Raw genomic sequence first — 19,647 nt, 5'->3', positions numbered from 1 at the left:
AAGGTCATGATGACAAGAAATAAAGGATGGACCTAGGTTGCAACATAGAAAAGCAGATTTGAGACTCAAGAGCAAATTTGAGACTCAAGAAGAACTTAGAGTAAGAAAGAAAACAACAAGAGAAGATCAAGAAAGAAATAATAGAAATGAAATCTCATTTAATTTTATTTTCCAGCCCAAATAGACCATTTTTTTTCTCCTTAAAGTATAAAGTATGTGTTTCAGCTGATAAGTTTGTGACAAGGAGAAGAAAAATCCCTGTCAAAGCTTTCATTGACTGAGAGGTGCTGTTTGGAATATCAGAAAATGTTTTTGGATTAAGGACATTGTTTTAGCTATAACAAGAAACAATGATCTGGAAATGTTAGGGTACACTCTTCACTGAGACAGCTTGGAAATCCAGGAGGATTGCCAGTGAACTTCAGCAGTGTCAGTCTCTAATGAACAAGCCAGATATTTCCAATATAAGCATCTAAAGCAATCAAACCTAAAGGAGCAGCTGTGCCAGCTGATCCCAAGCACAGATCCCATCTAAGGCTTAAAAGCAAACCTGGGCAGGGAACCAGGTTAAGAGCAACAGCAGAGACCAAATCCTCTCATTCTTTGCACATCCTAGTCTAAGCATACAAACTCCTCCAAAAATACTGTAAAAGAGTTCCAATTCCTCACTGAATTAGCATACCCTTATGAGCAAGATGGTCAGGGCTGTTGATAGAATGGTCTTATTCATAAAAACTAAGCATCTGGCTGATATCTGTCCCTTTTTGTGTGCTTTTTCCTCCCTCCCAAGCACAGTCACAGCACTGACTCATGGCACTTGAAGGAGTTGCCTGTTGCCAGTAAAAGTGATTTTAAGCTACCATATATCAAAGTTACCCTTCAGGAATTTAAAGCAATCACCTGAAGAAGTCTTGGCTGCTGAAATGTCTTTGTTGGAGTCCATAGGCCTTTGCTAAAAGAAGTAGATGAACTAATGCATCTGGCTGCAAGCAGGTACATCAGCCCCTTCTGCTCCCCCATAGCTTCAGTGCCCAAAGCCCACTTGCAGAAATTATTTGGGCATTTAAGGCCTCACAGCTCTATAGCAGCTGTATTTTCTGTTCTTCCTGTGAATTTACCACACCAGCTGCTCAGAAGAATCTGTGCAGACTGAAGCTGCCTCAAATTCTTTGTCTTCTCTGAGAGTTCCTCCTAAACCTGTTGGGTACAGGTACACAGCTAGCATGTCCTGGGGTAACAATCTGTCACTTTACTACTATGTACTGCAAAATGTCTCCAGATCCCCATGTTCCTGCTGCATGTTGTGGGATCAGAGCCATACACACCAGGGCCTGGAAATCTGAGCTGCTTTGAGGAGGATGGAGAATCCCCAGAGGACTCTCTCCGAGATGATCAGGCTTTGTTCTGGCCATGCTGATATTTCATGTCTTCTCTGCTGCCTGCAGCGTGGCTTAGAGGTACCAAAGCTAGCTGTAAGCAAGAGCTTAATAAAGGCTAATTTAGCTTAATTGCTCTATTTTCAACCAGAGCAAAAGTCATGAGGCCCCTGGCATCTTTAGAATGTGCAGGAATAAGGCAGCTGGGAATAGTGTTACTTAGGCTGGTTCCCTGGCCATCTTCCCACTCTGTACGTGTTCTACATCCAGACACACTGAACAACCAGGGCTGTTGTGTTTAACTACCTATTAAAAATAATGTTTAAAAGCTCCCTAGTGATCCAAGCTTGAAAGCAGCCAAAGGGTGACTAGAGAGTCACATGAATCCGTAGCTCTGCTACATTATGGTGCTACAACAGTACAGACACAGCACATTCCACATTTATGGAGCTCTTTCTGTCCAGAGAGAAGTGCTCTTCTATTTCCACTTCCACTGAAGCTAATTCATTTGACTACATTATATACTCCAGATAATCTGCTGGATGTGTTTTAGGCATACAAAAGCAATTCTCTTTTGAAGGTGTATTTTCCACCAGCCAGCACTCACTGCTGCATCATGAAGTGTGCTTGCAATAAAAGTATCTCAACCAGCATAAGCTCTTTCTAGCCTTAGATCTTTCCACTGCACCCCATGGTGCATGGTCAGTATTTTCCTCCGAGCCAGGATTGTGGCTCCTTCAGATTATTGCTGATGTCCTAGATGCAGATACTTTGTTTTCCAAAGAAAGGAGTGAAAATAGACCTTTTGCAGCACACCTCTTTGTCAAGACAGCTTTCCCATCAGTACAGGACAGACATCATTTCTGTCATGCTTTGCTGGAGTCTCTGCTACACAAAGGGGAGGGAGGACAGCCAGTCGTGTCCCTGCCCTCCCCAGCTGTGCTGTCACAACTCAGGGCTGTGGCTCCTTCCATCTTTGCTGCAGGGTCAAACTCCCCACCAGTTCTGCATGGGGCCCTGCCTGCCTTGGGAGGCTGCACTGCATGTCCTGCAGCAAGCAGGATGGGAGCCCTTGCACTGCTGCCCAGAGAGACTCAGGCTCAAAAGGGGACCAATGCTCACAGTACCTCTCAGACCCTGGGAGGAACTTTCTATTCCAACAGCTCATTCCATCAAATGAAATTATTTAATCAATGTTTTTTTCGTATGTTGTCCGACAGTCATTTATTTTTCAATGGAGTCCAATGGGATCATGAAACAGTACTGTGCTTTCCCTAAATGTTACCTTTATTGCTATGTTTGAGAAATGGTCATTATTTAAATTGATCTGGAATGCCTGAAGGGGGTGATTTACAACCTCCTAACCCTCCCTAAGTTTGCAATGAAACCACTGCCAAATGCTTGTTTGAGCATTTCTAAAGCGAGTCTGTCAGATTTTCATTGCTCATCCTGTTGATCAGGCAGACAGAAGCATGTTTTTCCTGTCTTGCTTTCTACTAATTCCACCTTTCCTCCGCATGAGTAGTGATTGTAACTGAAGGCTATTAAACCTCATTTAATTCAAATGCAGTGCAGTTCTTGAACAGTCCCACTGGGGAAGCAGGTTCAGCAACAAGTCACTGTCCTGGAGGAAATCCTGATGATCCAGTGTCTGCTCCTGGCTTGCTTAGTTAGATTTTTAAACTGGTTTTCTAAATTCATTCTGTGTTTGCATCTGAAAGTCCCTGCAGCTGTCTCTGCAAAATTCCCTTTCTCTAAGGTGCAGTGCAATAGGCTTGTTGCTGCACTTCAGTACCAAGTTCCCATTGATCAGGCCACCAGGAAAGAGCTGGGTGTCTTGAGAGTCTTCAGGATGCCTGGACTGCTCAGCAGCACAGAGCTGAGGAGGATCACAGAAGGATGATGCTTATATTTTGAACAAAAAGTAAAGAGCAGATGCCAAAGAGGGTGGCATGGCATCACCACCCAAGGTCCCAAAAAAGGGTCAAGCTGACAGATGTCCTGGTTGGGAGGTGGGAGCAAACACAGCTGTGCTGCCCTCCTTTCCCACTGGAAAAGGCACAGAGGGAAGCACAGCATGATGGGTTCTGTGTGCACACATGTAGTAACACCTGCTGGCAGAGTCAGCCCCCCTCAGTCACCCTGAACCCCAGCTTTGGGGCTTGGCTCACCTTACATCAGTGGTGAGGCACAGCAATGCCAAGGGTCATTCCTACATTAGGAGGTGAGAAACAGGCTGTGGTATTCCATGGCCAGCCAGGTGTTTCCTGGAGGTGAAAGATGTGCCAACTCTTACCTTTGATGTTTTTCCAGCACAAGGCACATGTCCATGGAGAATAGTGGAGAGGTGACAGCAAATTTCCTCAGCTAATCCTTCTCCCTCTGTACCCCCATCCCACTCCTCCAGCCCCACATCCCACTGCTGTGGCTGCTGCTGGCTGCTGGGCTTTCCCCTGGCACTCTGCTCCTGGCTTTGGGAGTGGGTGCCAGGGCTGAAACAAAGCCAGAGTGAGGGCCAGGGAGGGCTGTGCCCAGTGCCAGCCCCATCTCTGCTGGCCATGGGCAGCTGTCTCACCATCCCAGCCACCTCTCGCCGCCTCGGCTGCTCTCCCTGGCTGCCAGCAGCGTTTCTGACTGGATGCTGAAGTTGGCAGAGGTGGCATTCAGGAAGCAGCCAGCAGGTTAATCCTCCTAATAATTTGTTGCCTGAAGGAGAGACCAGAGAACTGACATAGAAAGTGTTGATACTGTGGGTTTCTATGGCATTTAAATTTCATCCTGGTCTTGATATTTGCATATCAATTACGCAGGAAAGAAGGGGAGGAGGAAGGGCAGAGGTTATGTGGGAGCTAAGAAAACACTAACAGCAATAGTCCAGCAAGCACAGGTCTTACTGCAAAAAATTTTGCTGACTGCCTACCAACACTTCTCTTTCTTTAGCAAGCCTTCCCCATCTCTTTCTGTCTTTTAATTTGCTTTTTTCCCTCCTGAATCCCCTGTAAATGGAGCGTGGGCAGATTAGCTGGTTCCCCTTCATTCCTGCTTGTCCAAAATGGACAGTAAAAAGAGAGGGAGAGAGAAAGGGAGAAAAAAAAAATCCAAACTCAAAATGCCTGGAGCCATGGCTTGTGGATAAAAACAGCTGCACATGAAAAACAATTGATGTGGCATTTGAGCTATTATGGCTTGGAGAATGAAACACCAACTCACCCTTCCAGAAAGATGGCAAAACTTTAAAAAGTATTATTGAAAATAGAGTTTGAGGTTGGGTTTTTATAGCAATGCATGAAGAGAATTTAATGCACTTGGATCCAGCCTTGTACACTGCCAGGCCACCCCCTGCAGCAGTGGACTTGGGACTGACCTTTCTTCCTAAAACAAATCCCTGTCAGAAGGCATTTTGGTGCTGCTAGTCAGAGAAGTGTAGCAGCTATTGGACCTCCTGGATACCTGAAACAGCCTTAACCCTCTCATCCCTCCCATGAATCCCAGGAGAGGACTCTAAGAGGAAGCAATACCTGCTTTCATGACCAGGTGATGAACACTTACTGGTGCTGGTGAGAGCAGTTACTGGTGTGGGAAGACCCATTCCCACACTAAAAGGACCAATTCCATATACAGAGTGACAAGGATTCAACCCTTTACCAGACTACATAGTAAGCAGTTTTTTCTGTGATTAATGAAGGGTTTTAGCATTATGTGCCAGGTGCAGAAGTCTACCCAAGATACTCATAGTCTCAGTTTTGCTCTTACATAAAATGTGAAATGAGTAATTCAAGGATTTCTTCTTCCTCTCTTTTTCAGGTTCTTGACTGACCCTTTGTGTTTTTTACTTGTGGTGGGCAGAAATAGGGTGTTTCCAAAGTAAGGGCACTTTGGCTCCCTCATTTTCTCCAGATGTTTGTAGGGTGTTGTCATGTATCATAATTCAGCTTTAACAGGAACTTGCATGTCACAGAGCACTTGAACAGATTGCCCAGAGAGGCTTTGGAGATGCCTTTATTGTGGATACTCAAGAACTATCTGGGCTCAATCCTGTGCAATCTGTTGCAGAATGACCCTGCTTGAGGGAGGATGGACCAGATGACTCATTGTGGTCCCTTCCAATCTTACCCAGTCTGTGATTCTGTGACACTGTGAATATGGAGTTTTAATCAGTAGCATTGTTCTGGGCTTTCCTTTGGTTTCTTTTCATACAGAAAACTTAGGAATCAAGTTGTTTCAAAATCTCGTGACTCAGTGAAAGGTTTTTGTTGCTCATTGGATGATGGAAGATTTTCAGTCGTTTGTAAAGAAAATGGAGAAGTACAAGAGTTAATAAGGTGTTTTAATAGAAAGGATTAAAGATGTGGTTCCAAAACAGAGAGGAGGGAGGTGACTTCAGACCCCATCCAAAACCCACTTATCACCTGTCAAATTCCATTTACTTCAGTGAGCTTTGAATCAAAACCATATTTTTTATTGAAACTAATTTCTATTCCCTTCTACAAAGCTCTTCTAACATGTTAGAACGTGTGCATGGTACATCAACTTCCATTCATGGCTAGAGGAGCAGATCATCTCCTGAAAATTCCAACAGCCACAAGATTTGGATCAACCAAATTTTCTCTGGAATCAAAAGGACTGCCAATTCAGTAGATCCTTCATAGAAAGGGTAACATCACCATTTCCTACACAGGAAAGGACCAGAGTGAGAGTATCTCACCAGTGAGATACATCCAATCCTGCCCAGAAGACATTTTAAAAGTCCCTCAACAAAAAAATAATTAACAAACTAAAAAAAAAGCATCTCTAGAGCTAAAGCACATAGGTAACTGTTCAGCTGCCCTGCAGTTATACTGCTTGGCAGAGGCTGCTCTGATCCAGCCTCTCCCTGCCAAACTGTGATGCTCTCTTTGGGTAGCACCTCCACTCCTTGCACAGCCCTGAGCAGGCCATGCCCAGTTCCAGTTGGTGGAGGAGCAGTGAATGAACTGGCAGGCTCAAGAGAGCACACGTCACAGCACTTAAAATAGCCAGGCATGTCTGAAGGACTGCACCGACCCCAAGGGCCTCCTGTTAAACTGTAACAGGAGTTCTGCATACTTACACAGATGCCAACAGGGAAAATGCTGCTCTTTGAACAAGCCTCTAGTTAAAAATAAGTTTGATCTTTTAAATTTTTGAGATTTTTTTAATGACAAAAGTCTAAACCAGGTGGTTCTAACTGGGTGAGATATTTCTCTCCCCCCCTCCCACCCACCTCCCCATGGTCTGCTTCTAAATTTAGCTTCATATATTGACTTGAAAGTGTCAGTCCCAGCTCATCCTTATCCTTGGCAGGGTGCTTGGGGAGGAGATTCACTGAGGATCATTTGTCCTCACACAATTCAGGGGCCAGGATTTCACACTGACAGAAAAGGCCAAAAGGCCTCTGCTTCCACTGCCCAGGGATAGCATCATGCCCTTGGGGACCTCTACCAAAGCAGCTCCTTCCTTCAGGGTACCTCCTCAGCATCTCTGAGAAGGCAGAGGCCATGCCCCTAGGCCTGCCATCCCTGATTAGTTCCTTCACACTTACTGTGACATGTCTGTTGGGGGAATATCATTGCTCTATAAGGACTTCTTAAGTATTACTGAGAAATGCATACACCAGACACATGATGGTCACATTCTGAGCATTTCCATCTGCCTGTCTACCTACAGCCACACTGCAGGCATCATGGAATCCCAGAATGGGCCAAATATCATCTAGCATCTACCCTCTGCCATGGGCAGGGACACCTTCCACAAGCCCAGGTTGTTCAAAGCCCCATCTAACCTGGCCTTGAACCCTTCCAGTGATGGGGCATCCACAACTTCGCTGAGCCATTCTATTCCAGCACCTTGCTGCCCTCACAGTGAAAGGTGATGATGAGCCATCAAATGACAGCTGTAAACAACTTGCTCTTCCTTAACTACTAGTACAGTATAAACCCAAAATCCTGAAGAATTTTGGTGAGAGATGAACATTAGCCTCCTCACAAATATGTGATTTTTCTTCCTCTGGCAACTCAAGAAGCAGCACTGACAAAGAAAATAAAACTGTGCTGAAACTGTGCTCTTCTAACCTTCAAGCTCTCAAATGACATCTTTTGGATGTCATCTCTGAGGTTATCTGGAAATTGTCCTTTATTCTCTCCAGTTTTCTATTCCATTAATCTGTTTCAGCAATATCCTGCCTCTGACAATGCTGTGAGTTTGTCTCCCTCTCCTATCCCCACAATTACACACCCACTGTATAACCTCTCTCCTCTTTTCCATTCACTGGGCATTGCTCTTCCCTCTTCCAATTGAAGCCTGAGCCTGGCTGCACTCTCTCTCTCCAGCCAGTGATAGCACCATTCATCATCTCCTTCAAAATTTTTTTCTGCAGTTTTTCAGTCCAGATCATCCCCTTCCCTCCTGCCTCAGGGATTTCTCCAGATCCATTCTCTGCTCCTGCCAGTTTTGTCTTCTGCCCTGTCAAGAAAATTACTCCTGCTGCTTATGACCTCAACCTGCTCTATGCTCCTGATGCCAAACAGGTTGACACAGTAGTGTGAGCTTTTGTTCAGGTCCACCCAGATTTATCACCCTACAGCAGACTTATCACCTGGCACCATTGACGTAGAAGGAACTATGAGTTATGAGTTGCAATGGAGATAAATTCCCCACCTGTGGCTTGCACTTTTCATTTCCCAGCCCTGCAGAATGTGACTGCTGCAACCTGTCTGTAACAACAGAATCCCCTGTGGGATTCCTTGGCAATGCATCACTGTTTTGAAAGATGCAAGAGATCCTTTTCCTCCTTGGTCACTGATATAAGAAGGCTCAGACATGTGGGGGCAGCCCACACCATGGCAGTCATGCTGCAGGAAAAGCCCCTGAGTACCTTACAAGTAGCCATGGAGACTCAACAGGTGCCTGGGGACCAGAAGTCCCTGTCCCTGCTCTCATCTGAAGGGCAGAGAAGACAACAGTGGCAAGGCAAGCAAAATGCTTCCTTGTGGCATGTAACTCAGCACTGAAAAATTAGAAAGACAGCAAAGATCAACCTTCCTATACCTTTTAAGGTAAAGACATAGAGATAACACTGTCCAGTCAGATGATTGTAAATACCTTTCAGTGAGCATTTTGGTGATGATACAATCCTAGCAGCTCAAAATGTGCGACGCTTTTGAAATGCATTACAGGAAGCAGCGTGGTAGTCTTGAGACGCTGTCATGCTGCTTTTGAGAACAGAATTGTTCTTAACTTGTCCAAGTTCAAAGAGCAGAGAATGTGGCTCAAAGTGCAATATTTTGCAGCTCTTGCAATGTGCTCTCCTCCCAGATTAGATTCAGGTAAGCAAAAAAAAAAAGACTGCTCAGAAGTGCTCCACCCTTGCTTTCCTAATGGTCCTTTGCTGAGACCTAAAAAGGTAATGGTCTGGTGGTGAACAGTGGATATAAGTGTGACTTTTCGTATCTGCAGAGCCCAAAACTGCTGTTGCGGGAGCTAAGCCATAGATTGCCAATTGCCAGGAAAGAAGGGAAAACCCCTAATGTTTATGTGGCTCCATCGCTCAGAAGAGCCGATAAAACAAGCATCGTCTCCAAAGTTGAACGACCCGGGGTTACTTGTGGTAAATTAAATCCCTCGTTTGAAACCGAGCCGGGCCGGAGGAGCGCTACTTTTTGCAGCTTCACTTCCACCCTCCGTGCCCCGACAGCGCGCCCGGGCTCGGAGTCCGAGCTTTGGGGAGTTGGCGCGGGGTATCCCCGTGTCCCGGGGGACGGCGAATCTCTGTCCCCGGGCTGGTGCCCGCCCGCCGCTGCAGTACCGCGCCTGGCCGCGCACCGGCAACAGCCCCCCGCGGCGGGCGGCCCGGGCGGGCGGGCAGGGCGGCGGCGGGGCGGGGCGCGGGGCGGTGCGCGGGCGCTGCGCGGCGGGCGGCGGCGGCGCGGGGCGGCGGGGGCGCGGCGGGCGCGGTGCCGCGGGGGCGCTGATGCCGCGCGGGGCCGGTCGCGCCGCGGGGCGGCGGGGCGCGCAGGGCGGGCGGCCACGGGGCGCTCGGCCATGGGGCGCGGGATGCGGCTGCTGCTGCTGCTGCTGCTGGGCGCCGCCGCCGCCGCTGCAGGTGGGTCGTGACCGGCCGCGCTCGGTGTTCTCCGTGCTCCAAGGGCGCGCGAGGTGGATACGCGCTGCGGGCGCGGGTGCGGGTACGCGCGTGTGGCGGAGCGTCCGCGCCGTGCGGGCGCACTCACGGGGAGCCGCACGGGCTGAGTGCTCTGCGCTCACACGCGTCGCTCTCTGTCCGCACGTGTCCGCGCACACGCGTGTGTATACGCGCGTATGTGCGCACAGGCTGGGCGCGCTGTGTCCGCACGTGCGGTGCGCCTCGGTTCGCGGGGTGCGCTTTGGGCTGGGGAAAGGCGGGGGCCGGGATGCGCGTCCCCCCCGCGCCCCGCGCCGCAGACAATGAGGGGTCCGGCCGCTCCGCTCCGCGCCGCGCTGCGCGGGGCCGCCGCTGCCCGCGGAGCCTCGGGTGGGCACGGCCGGGGCTGCGGGGGATGCGCGGGAGCGGGGCCCGGCTGCGTGTGGCAGCGGCGGGGCGCTTTGGGCGGCGGTGCCCCGAGCCGTCGGGGTGCGGAGGAGGGCGGGCAGGGCTTTCTAAGCCCCTTCCCGCAGCATAAACAGTTCACGCTCAGAGCTGCCCGCAGCGGGGTCCCGCAGCTGATACACTCGGGCATAAACAGTTTGCGTAACGCTTCCTCGGCCGGGCGCGAGCCGAGTGCCAAATTTCTTTTTTTAAAAGAAGAAAAAAAACTCTGATGAGAAACAAACATTTAATCAGGCACAAGATATAAACGAAACATCACAAGGCATGTGTTGCTAAAATGCTTAAGCAGGAAGCATATGATTTTCCATGGATGTTTTCCCAGGTGAGTCATGGTATTTGCTGCATGCTCTTACTCATTACTGAAGATCCCAGTCCGATGGCATGTACAGTAGATAGAAGAGGAAGATTTAGTTGGGCAGATGCATTAAGTGCAATAAGGAAAAGTGCTTTTTCCAGTGCTGTTGCAGAGCAGTTGTGAACTTGTGACTGCCACAATAGAAATCTCTATGCTCTCAGTTTGTCCTTTTACTGAATTCCTGTGCCAGCCAGTGTTACACTAGAAAGCTGTCACTTTTCATAACATGAAGTGCTCTGCATCGGTCATGCAACTCTTTTCCAATTCAAGTGAAAACAAACACCCTTTCAAAGGGGGTTTCCTCTCCCCCCTTTCTGCCCCTGGGACCCACGTCTATGTGCCAGCAGCATTTCTCAAATCCTGCCGAAGCCAAGGTCCCTGCCCCAGATCTGATCCCGGGTGAGGAAGGGGCCCTCAATGCCTGGCCCGAAGACAACTGCAGTCAGTGACCGTGCATGACCAGGGCTGGAGCATACCCGAGCTGGGAGCAGTTAAATACTCTCGGTTCCCGGGGTCTGACATGGGATTTTGTAGCCAGCCCTTCCCAGCCGGGCTCAGGCAGAGCCTTGTCGCTGCCCTGGGGCCGTCTACCGCAGCCCTACCACCAACTGCAGTCACGGGGAAACCTCCCATCGATCAGGTCCTCCTCCACTGCATTCCTGGAGGCAGCACTCTGGTGTGCAAAAAACAAAAGGACTTGAACACAAACAGTGATCTCAACCTGTCTGATGGTGCTGACTGAGCCCCGCTCTTCCCACCACTTCCCAAATCTGCTTTGCAATCCCTCAATTGAGGGAACCGCAGTAAATGTTCATCTATTTGTGTAGCGGCCAACTGCACTGTGTTAACACGTAGCCAAAGAATCCAGGAAAGCAGCCAAAGACATAAATTAGGCCAACTACTGGCTAGCCTAACTGATAATATGATAATAGCACTTAACTTACCTACCCCTCAGGAGAGCTACGTAGGTTTGTTAATGTTTATACAATGCTTTGAAAAGGATGTTCAGGAGTTGTAAGTGATATTACATTGACCTTACAGTTCTATTTGTTTACTTTTCTAGAGCAAACGTATTCTGCACAGTTACTATAGGTCATGTCCAACACATGACCAGCACACTGTAGGAAGCTAACTTGACTGAGCATTTCTTGTTCACTAAAAATTTCCCAAGACTGCTTACCCAGTGAAATCCAGAGACTGGTTTCAGAAGTACCTTGTACTGGGTGCATAGCAAGCAGTGCTTCTGAGGAAACACTATAGAAAATCCACATAGAGCTTTGGTGGTAAAAATGTTTTTTTTTAATTCAGGCTGCTTGAGGATTGGGAGAAGTGGGGGATGCTGTCAGGCTTGGAAAGCCCTGCTAGTGCATAATATAGCTTAATTGAAACTATGACACTATAGGCAAAAGCTGAATAAGCCCCAGATAAAGGATTTATTGGATGCTAAACTGAAATGACCTTCAGACATAACAAAAATGCTAAGAAGACATTAATTGGTGCACAAAGCTGACTGTGTATGACTGGCATGGTGATAAAGAAGACATTATGCACCTCAGATGCTTTGACCTGCACACATCCAAGTCAACAGAGATTTTTTTTATGTTAAACAATTCACCAAATACCGATTTGACCTAGTCTTACATTTATTAACAAAAAGGTAGAGAGCCCCTAATCAAGCATTCCTGCACCAAGAGTTACATTGATTACATGTGAGTTACATGATTTCACAGTAATGCCCAGGGTGATTTTATTTTTCTTTGGCTCCATAACTGTGGATTTTAAGATTGACAGGACTTCCAGAAAAGCTTGAACAAAAACCACAGAACCTCAGCTGTCCGGCAGCTTGCCAGCATAATTTCAACCAAAACTTTTTTTTTCTTCTTCTTCCCTTTGCTCACACCAGCAACAACCTTTCCAAACTGAAGTGGTGCTACCATTAAACACTTGATGTCAGCAGCAGTTTCCGACAGTGGGAAGATTTGGGTTAGGGATGGAGTGGTGGGAAAGGAGGTGAAGGCTGTAGGTCATTGCTGGCAGTGATGTTCCTATGGGCTCTCCCGCCCTGACACCTGATGTGCTGCACTGCGGGCTGGGTTGCAGCAGTGCTGTTCCCCGTGGCAGTCTCCTGGCAGCATGCTGTCCTGGCAGCAGCTCGCCTTTCTTCTGCTTTATCCACCTCCCCAGGGCCGCCTGGATCCCCTTGGAGGCCTCGGGGCATGGATGGCATGACCCTGAAGCCTCAGTGCTGCTCTGGTCCCCCGGGGCGGGAGGGCAGGGTGTACTCATCTCTCTCCCGCTCTGCATCTCTTGGCAGGCAGGGATTGTCCCGAGTGCAGGGAAACCCCGAAAGGTTTGGGGGTGGGTTTGTTTGCTTTTATAGACACACTGAGCTCCACAGAAGGGAGCAGTGCCGCGCTGTCCCACAGCCCCTCCGGAGCTCGGTGGGTGCCAGCAGCGCACGGTTTGGGCGGGGCAGCATCCCTCCCGCCGCGGGATGCCGGGGTGAGGCGCCCCCATCCCAGCAGCCGCCCCCAGCCCCGCTCTGTGCCCGCAGGTGTGCGCGGCGTGGCGGCGGCCAGCAGTCCCTGCGAGAAGGCCTGCAACCCCCGCATGGGCAACCTGGCGCACGGGCGGGCGCTGCGCACCGACACGGCGTGCGGCCGGCGCGGCGCCGAGCGCTTCTGCAGCTACAGCGAGGACGCGCAGCGGCGCTGCCGGAGCCCCCGGTGCGGGCGCTGCAGCGGGGACCATCCCGGGCTGTCGCACCCCCCCGCCGCCATGGCCGACTCCCCGTTCCGCCTGCCCCGCACCTGGTGGCAGGCGGCGCAGGATGCCCTCCAGGAGACCATCCGCCTGGACCTGGAGACCGCCTTCTACTTCACGCACTTGATCATGGTCTTCAAGTCGCCCCGGCCGGCTGCCATGGTGCTGGAGCGCTCCCAGGACTTCGGCGAGACGTGGAAGCCTTACAAATACTTTGCTGCTAACTGCTCGGCCACCTTCGGGCTGGAGGATGATGTGAGGCAGAGAGGAGCCATTTGCACTTCCAGGTATTCGAGCCCCTTCCCCTGCACTGGAGGAGAGGTAAGTCTGCCAGGGTTGGGATGAGGAAGCCCCTGCTCCAGTCCCCTTTCTCTCTGCAATCTGCGCCCGTGTTTACGCTTCCTATTTCAGCGCACCAGCATCTCTTGACATCGCACGCGTTTCACAAGGCGAATTAACGTAATTCATTCTTAGGTGATGCAGGCACCACCCTGCCTCTTGCTTTGCTGCGTTCTTAGTTCTTCTCTTCCAAAAAATTGCTTCCCTTTCAACTAGTGAAACTCGCTACGCAACTGCGACCTGGGCACGTGCTGCTAATTCCTCTGGAATGCCAAAGGGAACGTCACTCTAGGCAGCTTTCCCCAGATCTCGCAGTCGTGTGGTTTTAAGGTGATGCAAATCAGTCTGACTAAAATGCAACGATGTCAAAATTATAGTCACCAGATTGACTTTTAATAGTGATTGCCTTCACTGAGAAGTAGGAGTGTAACCAAAGCAGCTACTCACTACACACTGAAGTATGGTTCCCATAAATCAGGTTAGCCAAGTAATTTTAAAATTTATACCTTGCCTTCTTTTTTTCCTGTGCACCCTTTGAAAAAAATCGTGTTTGCTAAGAAGAAAAATGCATGTGAAAGTCGGACGATTTTCAATATAACAGGTGATGTATTTGGAGGCGCTAGCAGTAATACTCTTCCCAATGTGCAATTCTGTCCCCCAGTGCTGGCGAGCTTCCCCTGGCAGCTGCGGCCGTGGGGCTGCCCTCCTGTGTCCTCACACTCGTGGGGACGCATCCCCGGGACCAGCTCTGGACTTTAAAGGCTGCTCCCTCTAGTGGCCTCATTCAATGAACTTTCCTGAAAGTTTAATGAGATGAAAGCCTAATCCTTGGAGACCAGCATTCACATTGGGAAAAATCACGTATTCAGACCCCTTTGCAATCATTGGTGGTCGCCTCTAGCCATGCTCTGGCTAGGAAGCCACTCTGCAGAAATACTGAGAGCTGTTTTTTCACAAAAGTGCATCTGTCAGCTGTGTCCCAGGAGGCAGCCAATGTCTTGCTCTAGGAGAAGCTGTTCCATGCTCTCATCAGCTGAGAAACAAGGATTTCCAGACTGTCATACAGATCCAGGGTGACTGTTCTGCTACACTTTAAATCAGATAGCTGGTGATAAAAAGTGCTATCTTTCTTTTCCTGCCACCCTTTGCTTGTGCCCCCAAAAAGCTGCCTAAACTTCCTCTCAGAGCACAATATACAAAGGGGCTTATGAGAAAGGTGAGAAAAGACTTTTCAGCATGGCCTTTTCTGACAGGACAAGGGGCAACAGTTTTATACTGAAATTATTTAGATTAGACATAAGACATTTTTTGATCATGAGGTCATGAGGCACTGAAACAGGTTGCCCAGAGAAGCTGTGGATGGCTCATCCCTGGAAGGGTTCAAGGCCAGATTGGATGGGACTTGGAGCAACCTGATCTACTGAAATATGTCCCTACCCATGGCAGGGATGTTGGACTCGATTATCTTTGAAGGTCTTTTCCCAGCCAAATAAATCTGTGGTTCTGGATCAGGGCTAACTACAAAGCAAGACCTACAAGATGTATGTACACCACTGGGAATTTCTCAGGCCCTCAGTACTTGTGCCAGACTCTGTGTCCCACTAGCTGAATCATAAAGTTATGCCAGCCTTTGATGGAGGTCAGGGAGAAATCCACAGCTCTTAGGCCAGCCAGTGGGATTTCTCATGTGTATGAGTTCCATGCTCTTTTTTTTTTTGGCTTTCCAGGGATTTTTACCCAGGAATGAGAAGTGCAGAGCATCCTACAAGGCAGTATTTACCACACTGGTATTGGGTCCCTGTTGCTAGCATTCTGGTGCAGTTTTCATTGTGATCACTGCACACAGGATGGGGCTGTGCCTGGAGAAAACCTGCACAAATCCCGACCTCGGGCAAGCTCCTCTCTGGGCTGATGCAATGTGGGGACAGTAGAATCCAGGTCTTGTGTGTAGAAAGCAATGCCTGTCTCAAGACAAAAAGTAATTTGGTGATGTTTGATGCATCTGCAGTAGCATGCTGCAAAGAGAGGCTATGTACCAAGCTTGCTCCTGTGGGACCACTTCTTTTGGCATCACTTTAGTCTGTGTTATTGCAGAGAAGCTGTAAAAGTCAAGAGCATTTAATTGTTCCAAGTTTTAAACAAATATTGCATCCAAGGGGCTGGAGCTTAGAAGATTCTACTCACGTGGTACCCTTCAGTTTCCTCCACTTAAACACCACTTTTTACCTGCAAAGTAATAGCAGCAGCTCTCCAGATGGCAAGCCTGTGTGCTTAGCAAATATCACATTTAATTTATTAGTGTGCTGCATTCCAGCAATTACTAGTAGCTGCCAATAGCAACATGTATCTGACCTAAAGAAGCACTAGAGTTTTGTGTTCTGTTTGGAGTTATGTTGTGCTTTACTCCCACATTGGTAGCACCTAATTTCAGACATATGGAAACAGTAATTTCACTTGAAACAGTGGTTTCAAATATGCAGTCATCCAAAATGTACACCTCTGAAGGGCATTACTTGTTTTCTTTAAAGTACAACTTCAAATTCTCTGAGTGCCACTGGATTTATTTTTCAACTTAGATTTGTTTTAGATTTTTTAGATTTTAAATTTAGATTTAAATTTTAGATTTTTTTTTAAACTGTGACCCATGATCCAAACCATGTGTCACACTGTCTGTATGCTGCTTTCTCACACTTCAGACATTTCAACCCACATGTGCATTTCTGGGCACAGAGTAAAGTGCTTGCAGAATTTTGCAGGATGCTGGAGTCTCTCTGCATGCTGCTGGCAGCTCACTCCCTGCTGTCTATCCCCTTGGGTGACCAGTTTGTCTCAGGTGAGGCCTTGGGTGGTGGTGGCTCACCCCAAATATCACTGGAGTTTGGCACAGACCTGGTTGGGCTGGTGGTTTCTGGTTTTACCCTCTGTAAAGAACAGGCAGTGCTGATCCACCTGCATTTCTGCTGATTGTTACAGTGCCTGCAAGCCCCAATTCAAGGCAGCAGTGTGCAGAACCCACAGAACTCAAGGGCTTAGGGCTTTTTGCAATACATCACCTGTCTTAACTTGGGTCAAAGGTGTATCCGCTTCACGGTTTATTAAAAAGGATGGTCAGACTTCTTGCATTCTGCCCTCATCATGAGTCATTCCTCAGATGCCTACTTCAACTCTCATGACAAGAATCCTCCCTCATTAGAATTTGCCATGTTGTTGATCTTGAGGAGATTTATGACAGCATAGAAAACAAGCTGCCAAGTCTCTAGGTTCATTTCAAAGACTCAGACCTCAGAAATGCTGAAATGTGCAAAGGCATCTCTGGGATGATGCCATCTCTGGGAATGCCTTTCATGCTTCTGCAGCAGTGTGGCTCTGGGCTTGCCTTGGCAGTGGTGGGACTGGGGTGCTGGAGAGCACTGGGAGAGCCATGCTTTTGGAAGGTGTCACCGTGCTGCAGTCACCTCAGCTGAGTGCCACCTCAGCAGTGGGAACCAGACGAGGTAATTATGTCACACACCGTGTGTGGCACTCGGATGATCTATTGATGGGTAGGATCACCTCATCAGGGACTTGGCAGGTCCCTGCTCTTCTTTGCTACCTGTCCCTAATGTTGCAAGTCCACAGGACATGGTTATAATGTGGATGTGGCTCCAGCTTGAGGCAGGCAAGAGATGGAGGATCAACAGCCCAGTGGTGGGATTAGGAAAGAAGGGACAAATCTGGGCAGAACTGCCAAGCCAAGAGGTTGAAGGCTGTAGTGATATCAGGAACACTGCACTATAATGCTCTGAGTTTGGTCTAAATGGTTTTCTTGGTGGAAGTAAGCCTGAGTTCACAGGTCAGGGGCTCTGCCCATACCCAGGGCAGCCTGACTGCAGGCTGACCTCCTGCTAAGAAGAACCACTGTTTCAACAACCAGCAAAGTAGTCTGTGATTTCTCTGCAGGTATACAGAAGCCAAACAAACCAGCTGAGCCTCTCCTCAGTAGGGAACAGGAAAGCAGGCAGATGATGGGTGCCCACCTCCTGCCCTGGCATCCCAACCTTGGTACAGCCAACCTGGGTTCCCAGCAAGCTCAAACCCTCTGCCTGTTTGAGGAGTTGGATTTGCAACATTGTGAAGGGGACATATTCATGGAATTCATATTCACATATCAGGGAATAATTTCAGATCAGCTGTGTGCAGAGAGGTCATTATAAACTTCCCCTATGGTTAATATAGTGAATGAATTGTTTCACAACAGCAGTTTGTTTAGCATAGGCAGAAACCTTTAAATGTTAGCCTTGTAGCACCAGTGTTTTAAGAGAAAGGCTATGGCCAAGTTTCAGCCTGAATCATACAAAAATGCTCCAAATGCTGAGTCTTTTGGTTGTTTTTCAGGGTGTAACGCTTCAGCCACATTATTGCAAGGGAAGTCAGAACTGGATTCACCAACCAAACATAATCTGATCTAAGTAAACAAAATGCAGAAATAAACGCTTTCAGCTTCATGCTCAGACAGGAGTACTAATTTTACTAGTTTGCATAAAAGGCTATCTTCCCTTCCATAGTTCAGGTCTTATTGATATTTCCTTTTCAACACACTAATCTTAAAATTATCCTTGGCTAGGGATCACTTTGTGGGCTCATCCACAAGGGGCCCTTAGCAGATGTTAATTCTTTAACTGTGAGTGAGAGTGACTGTCCACTCTGCAGTGCAATTATCTCATTCACTTTACATTCCCATCTGTGGTCAATTCAGATTAGCTCGCCTGAGTGTCCCCATTTAGACAAGTTCCAGGATAAAAGGGCTTACTGAAGCAGAGTCTCCTTGACAAGATTTTAGTAAATTAGTAACTTATTTTAATGTTCATCTATTCAGAATACTGCTAATAAATCACTTGGAGACCTCAGCTATTGTTGCTGTTTGCTATTTATAGAAGAGGCATATTTGTAGTTTGACTATATTCCAGCAACAAATTCTAACATGCTTTTAACTTTTGAAACATCACATTACCACTGTTTTGCTGTGGGATGCTTGTCTTACTGAGCATTTTATTGATCCCATGCCTTCCGCAGCAGAAAAACCTTCATGTGTTTTGTCTTTCTCTGTTACTGCATGCAGCCTGCCTCTCTTCCTTGAGGATTTGGACACCAGTCCTACTGGTTTTATCTGAAATTAGCTGCAGAGAGCAGAAGTAAATTGTGTATTTCCACTCAGAAGTCTGACCATGACAGACAGTGAGTGGTTGTAACACTCACTGCTGGAACAAACAGGAGTTAAAGATGGTCAGTAACTTTTGGTTTTGAGTCCTGATTTTAGGTTGTAGAAGCTTCTGCCAGCTTGGGTTTTTTTACCTTTTAAGCCTGGATAAGCTTGGTTTTCAAGCTTATCATTGTTGTCCTTAACTAAAGCTACATTTTAATTGTGCTGAGGTCCTTCAAGATCTTGTGGGCAACAGGAGATTTGAGTTGTCGCTTGTAGGACAAAGAACCTGGGCAAATATGCAAGAATAACCTCAAAACAGCCTGGGATGCCAACCCATTAGAGGGCTGCAAACATGTTTTTTATTTGTCCTGTGCCACTGATGTCTGCACAGAGAGAAAACAAAGACTCAAACTGGTGAGAAGGAAGGAGGGATCCTGGCAGCATTCAGCAATGCTCAGGACATGTGAGGACATACCTAGGGAAGAATGTTTTCAAGTCCCATCTCTACACTTTGTAGGAAAAAAGACCTCTTTAAAAGCATCTTCTTGATCATCCTATCTTTGGAAAAGCACAAATTGTTGGACTCTGTTCAGAAATGCCATGTGCAAAGGAAAGTCTGCTCAGCTGGGGTGGTTGGGGTGGTGGCCAAACCCTGTCCAGCTTTTTGCATTATATCACTAAATCTAGCATGACCTTTGTTTCATAAGCACAAGAATAGTGATTTCTGGGGGAATAGTTAATGAGATGAAGTAAATGAGGGTAGGCTGGAGTCAATAAAATTATACAGGAGCCTGAAAATCCCAGGCTGTGGCAGCAGCAGCGTGCCAGCAGACACCATCTCACACCAGCCACTTTGCTGATGGCTGTGGTGAAGTGCATCCCTTGGTTTGGTCCTTAAGCTTTCCTTTCTGCAGGAAAGCCCATCTTCCCTTTCCTTCATCTGTGGGAGGCTTCCAAGCCAGTGCAAATTTCCAACAATGGAGGAGAGGAGATTTTCTCTTTAAATAATGGGGCAGCAAAAAGTGGATCA

The 19,647-nt window shown here is 47.9% G+C and overlaps 1 protein-coding gene across 2 annotated transcripts in view; it reads left to right on the top strand.

The window, feature by feature from the left end:
• Positions 1-9,311: 9,311 nt before the first annotated feature.
• The window catches only part of NTN4 (netrin 4), a 46,897-nt gene continuing 36,561 nt past the window's right edge, over positions 9,312-19,647 (top strand). The window contains exons 1-2 of one of the 2 annotated variants that reach the window (XM_079304855.1): positions 9,312-9,495; positions 12,888-13,417. In XM_079304855.1, coding sequence (XP_079160981.1) covers positions 9,435-9,495; positions 12,888-13,417 — 591 coding nt within the window. In that variant the 5' untranslated portion in view covers positions 9,312-9,434. Of the gene's footprint in view, positions 9,496-10,034; positions 10,301-12,887; positions 13,418-19,647 lie in introns of those variants that run through there. The other variant, XM_079304856.1, reaches the window with a different exon arrangement.

This window comes from Erithacus rubecula (genome assembly GCF_903797595.1).
Source record: "Erithacus rubecula genome assembly, chromosome: 4".
NCBI lineage: Eukaryota > Metazoa > Chordata > Aves > Passeriformes > Muscicapidae > Erithacus > Erithacus rubecula.
The sequence above is the reverse complement of the archived record's forward strand: the minus strand, read 5'-3'. Positions and strand labels throughout refer to the sequence as shown.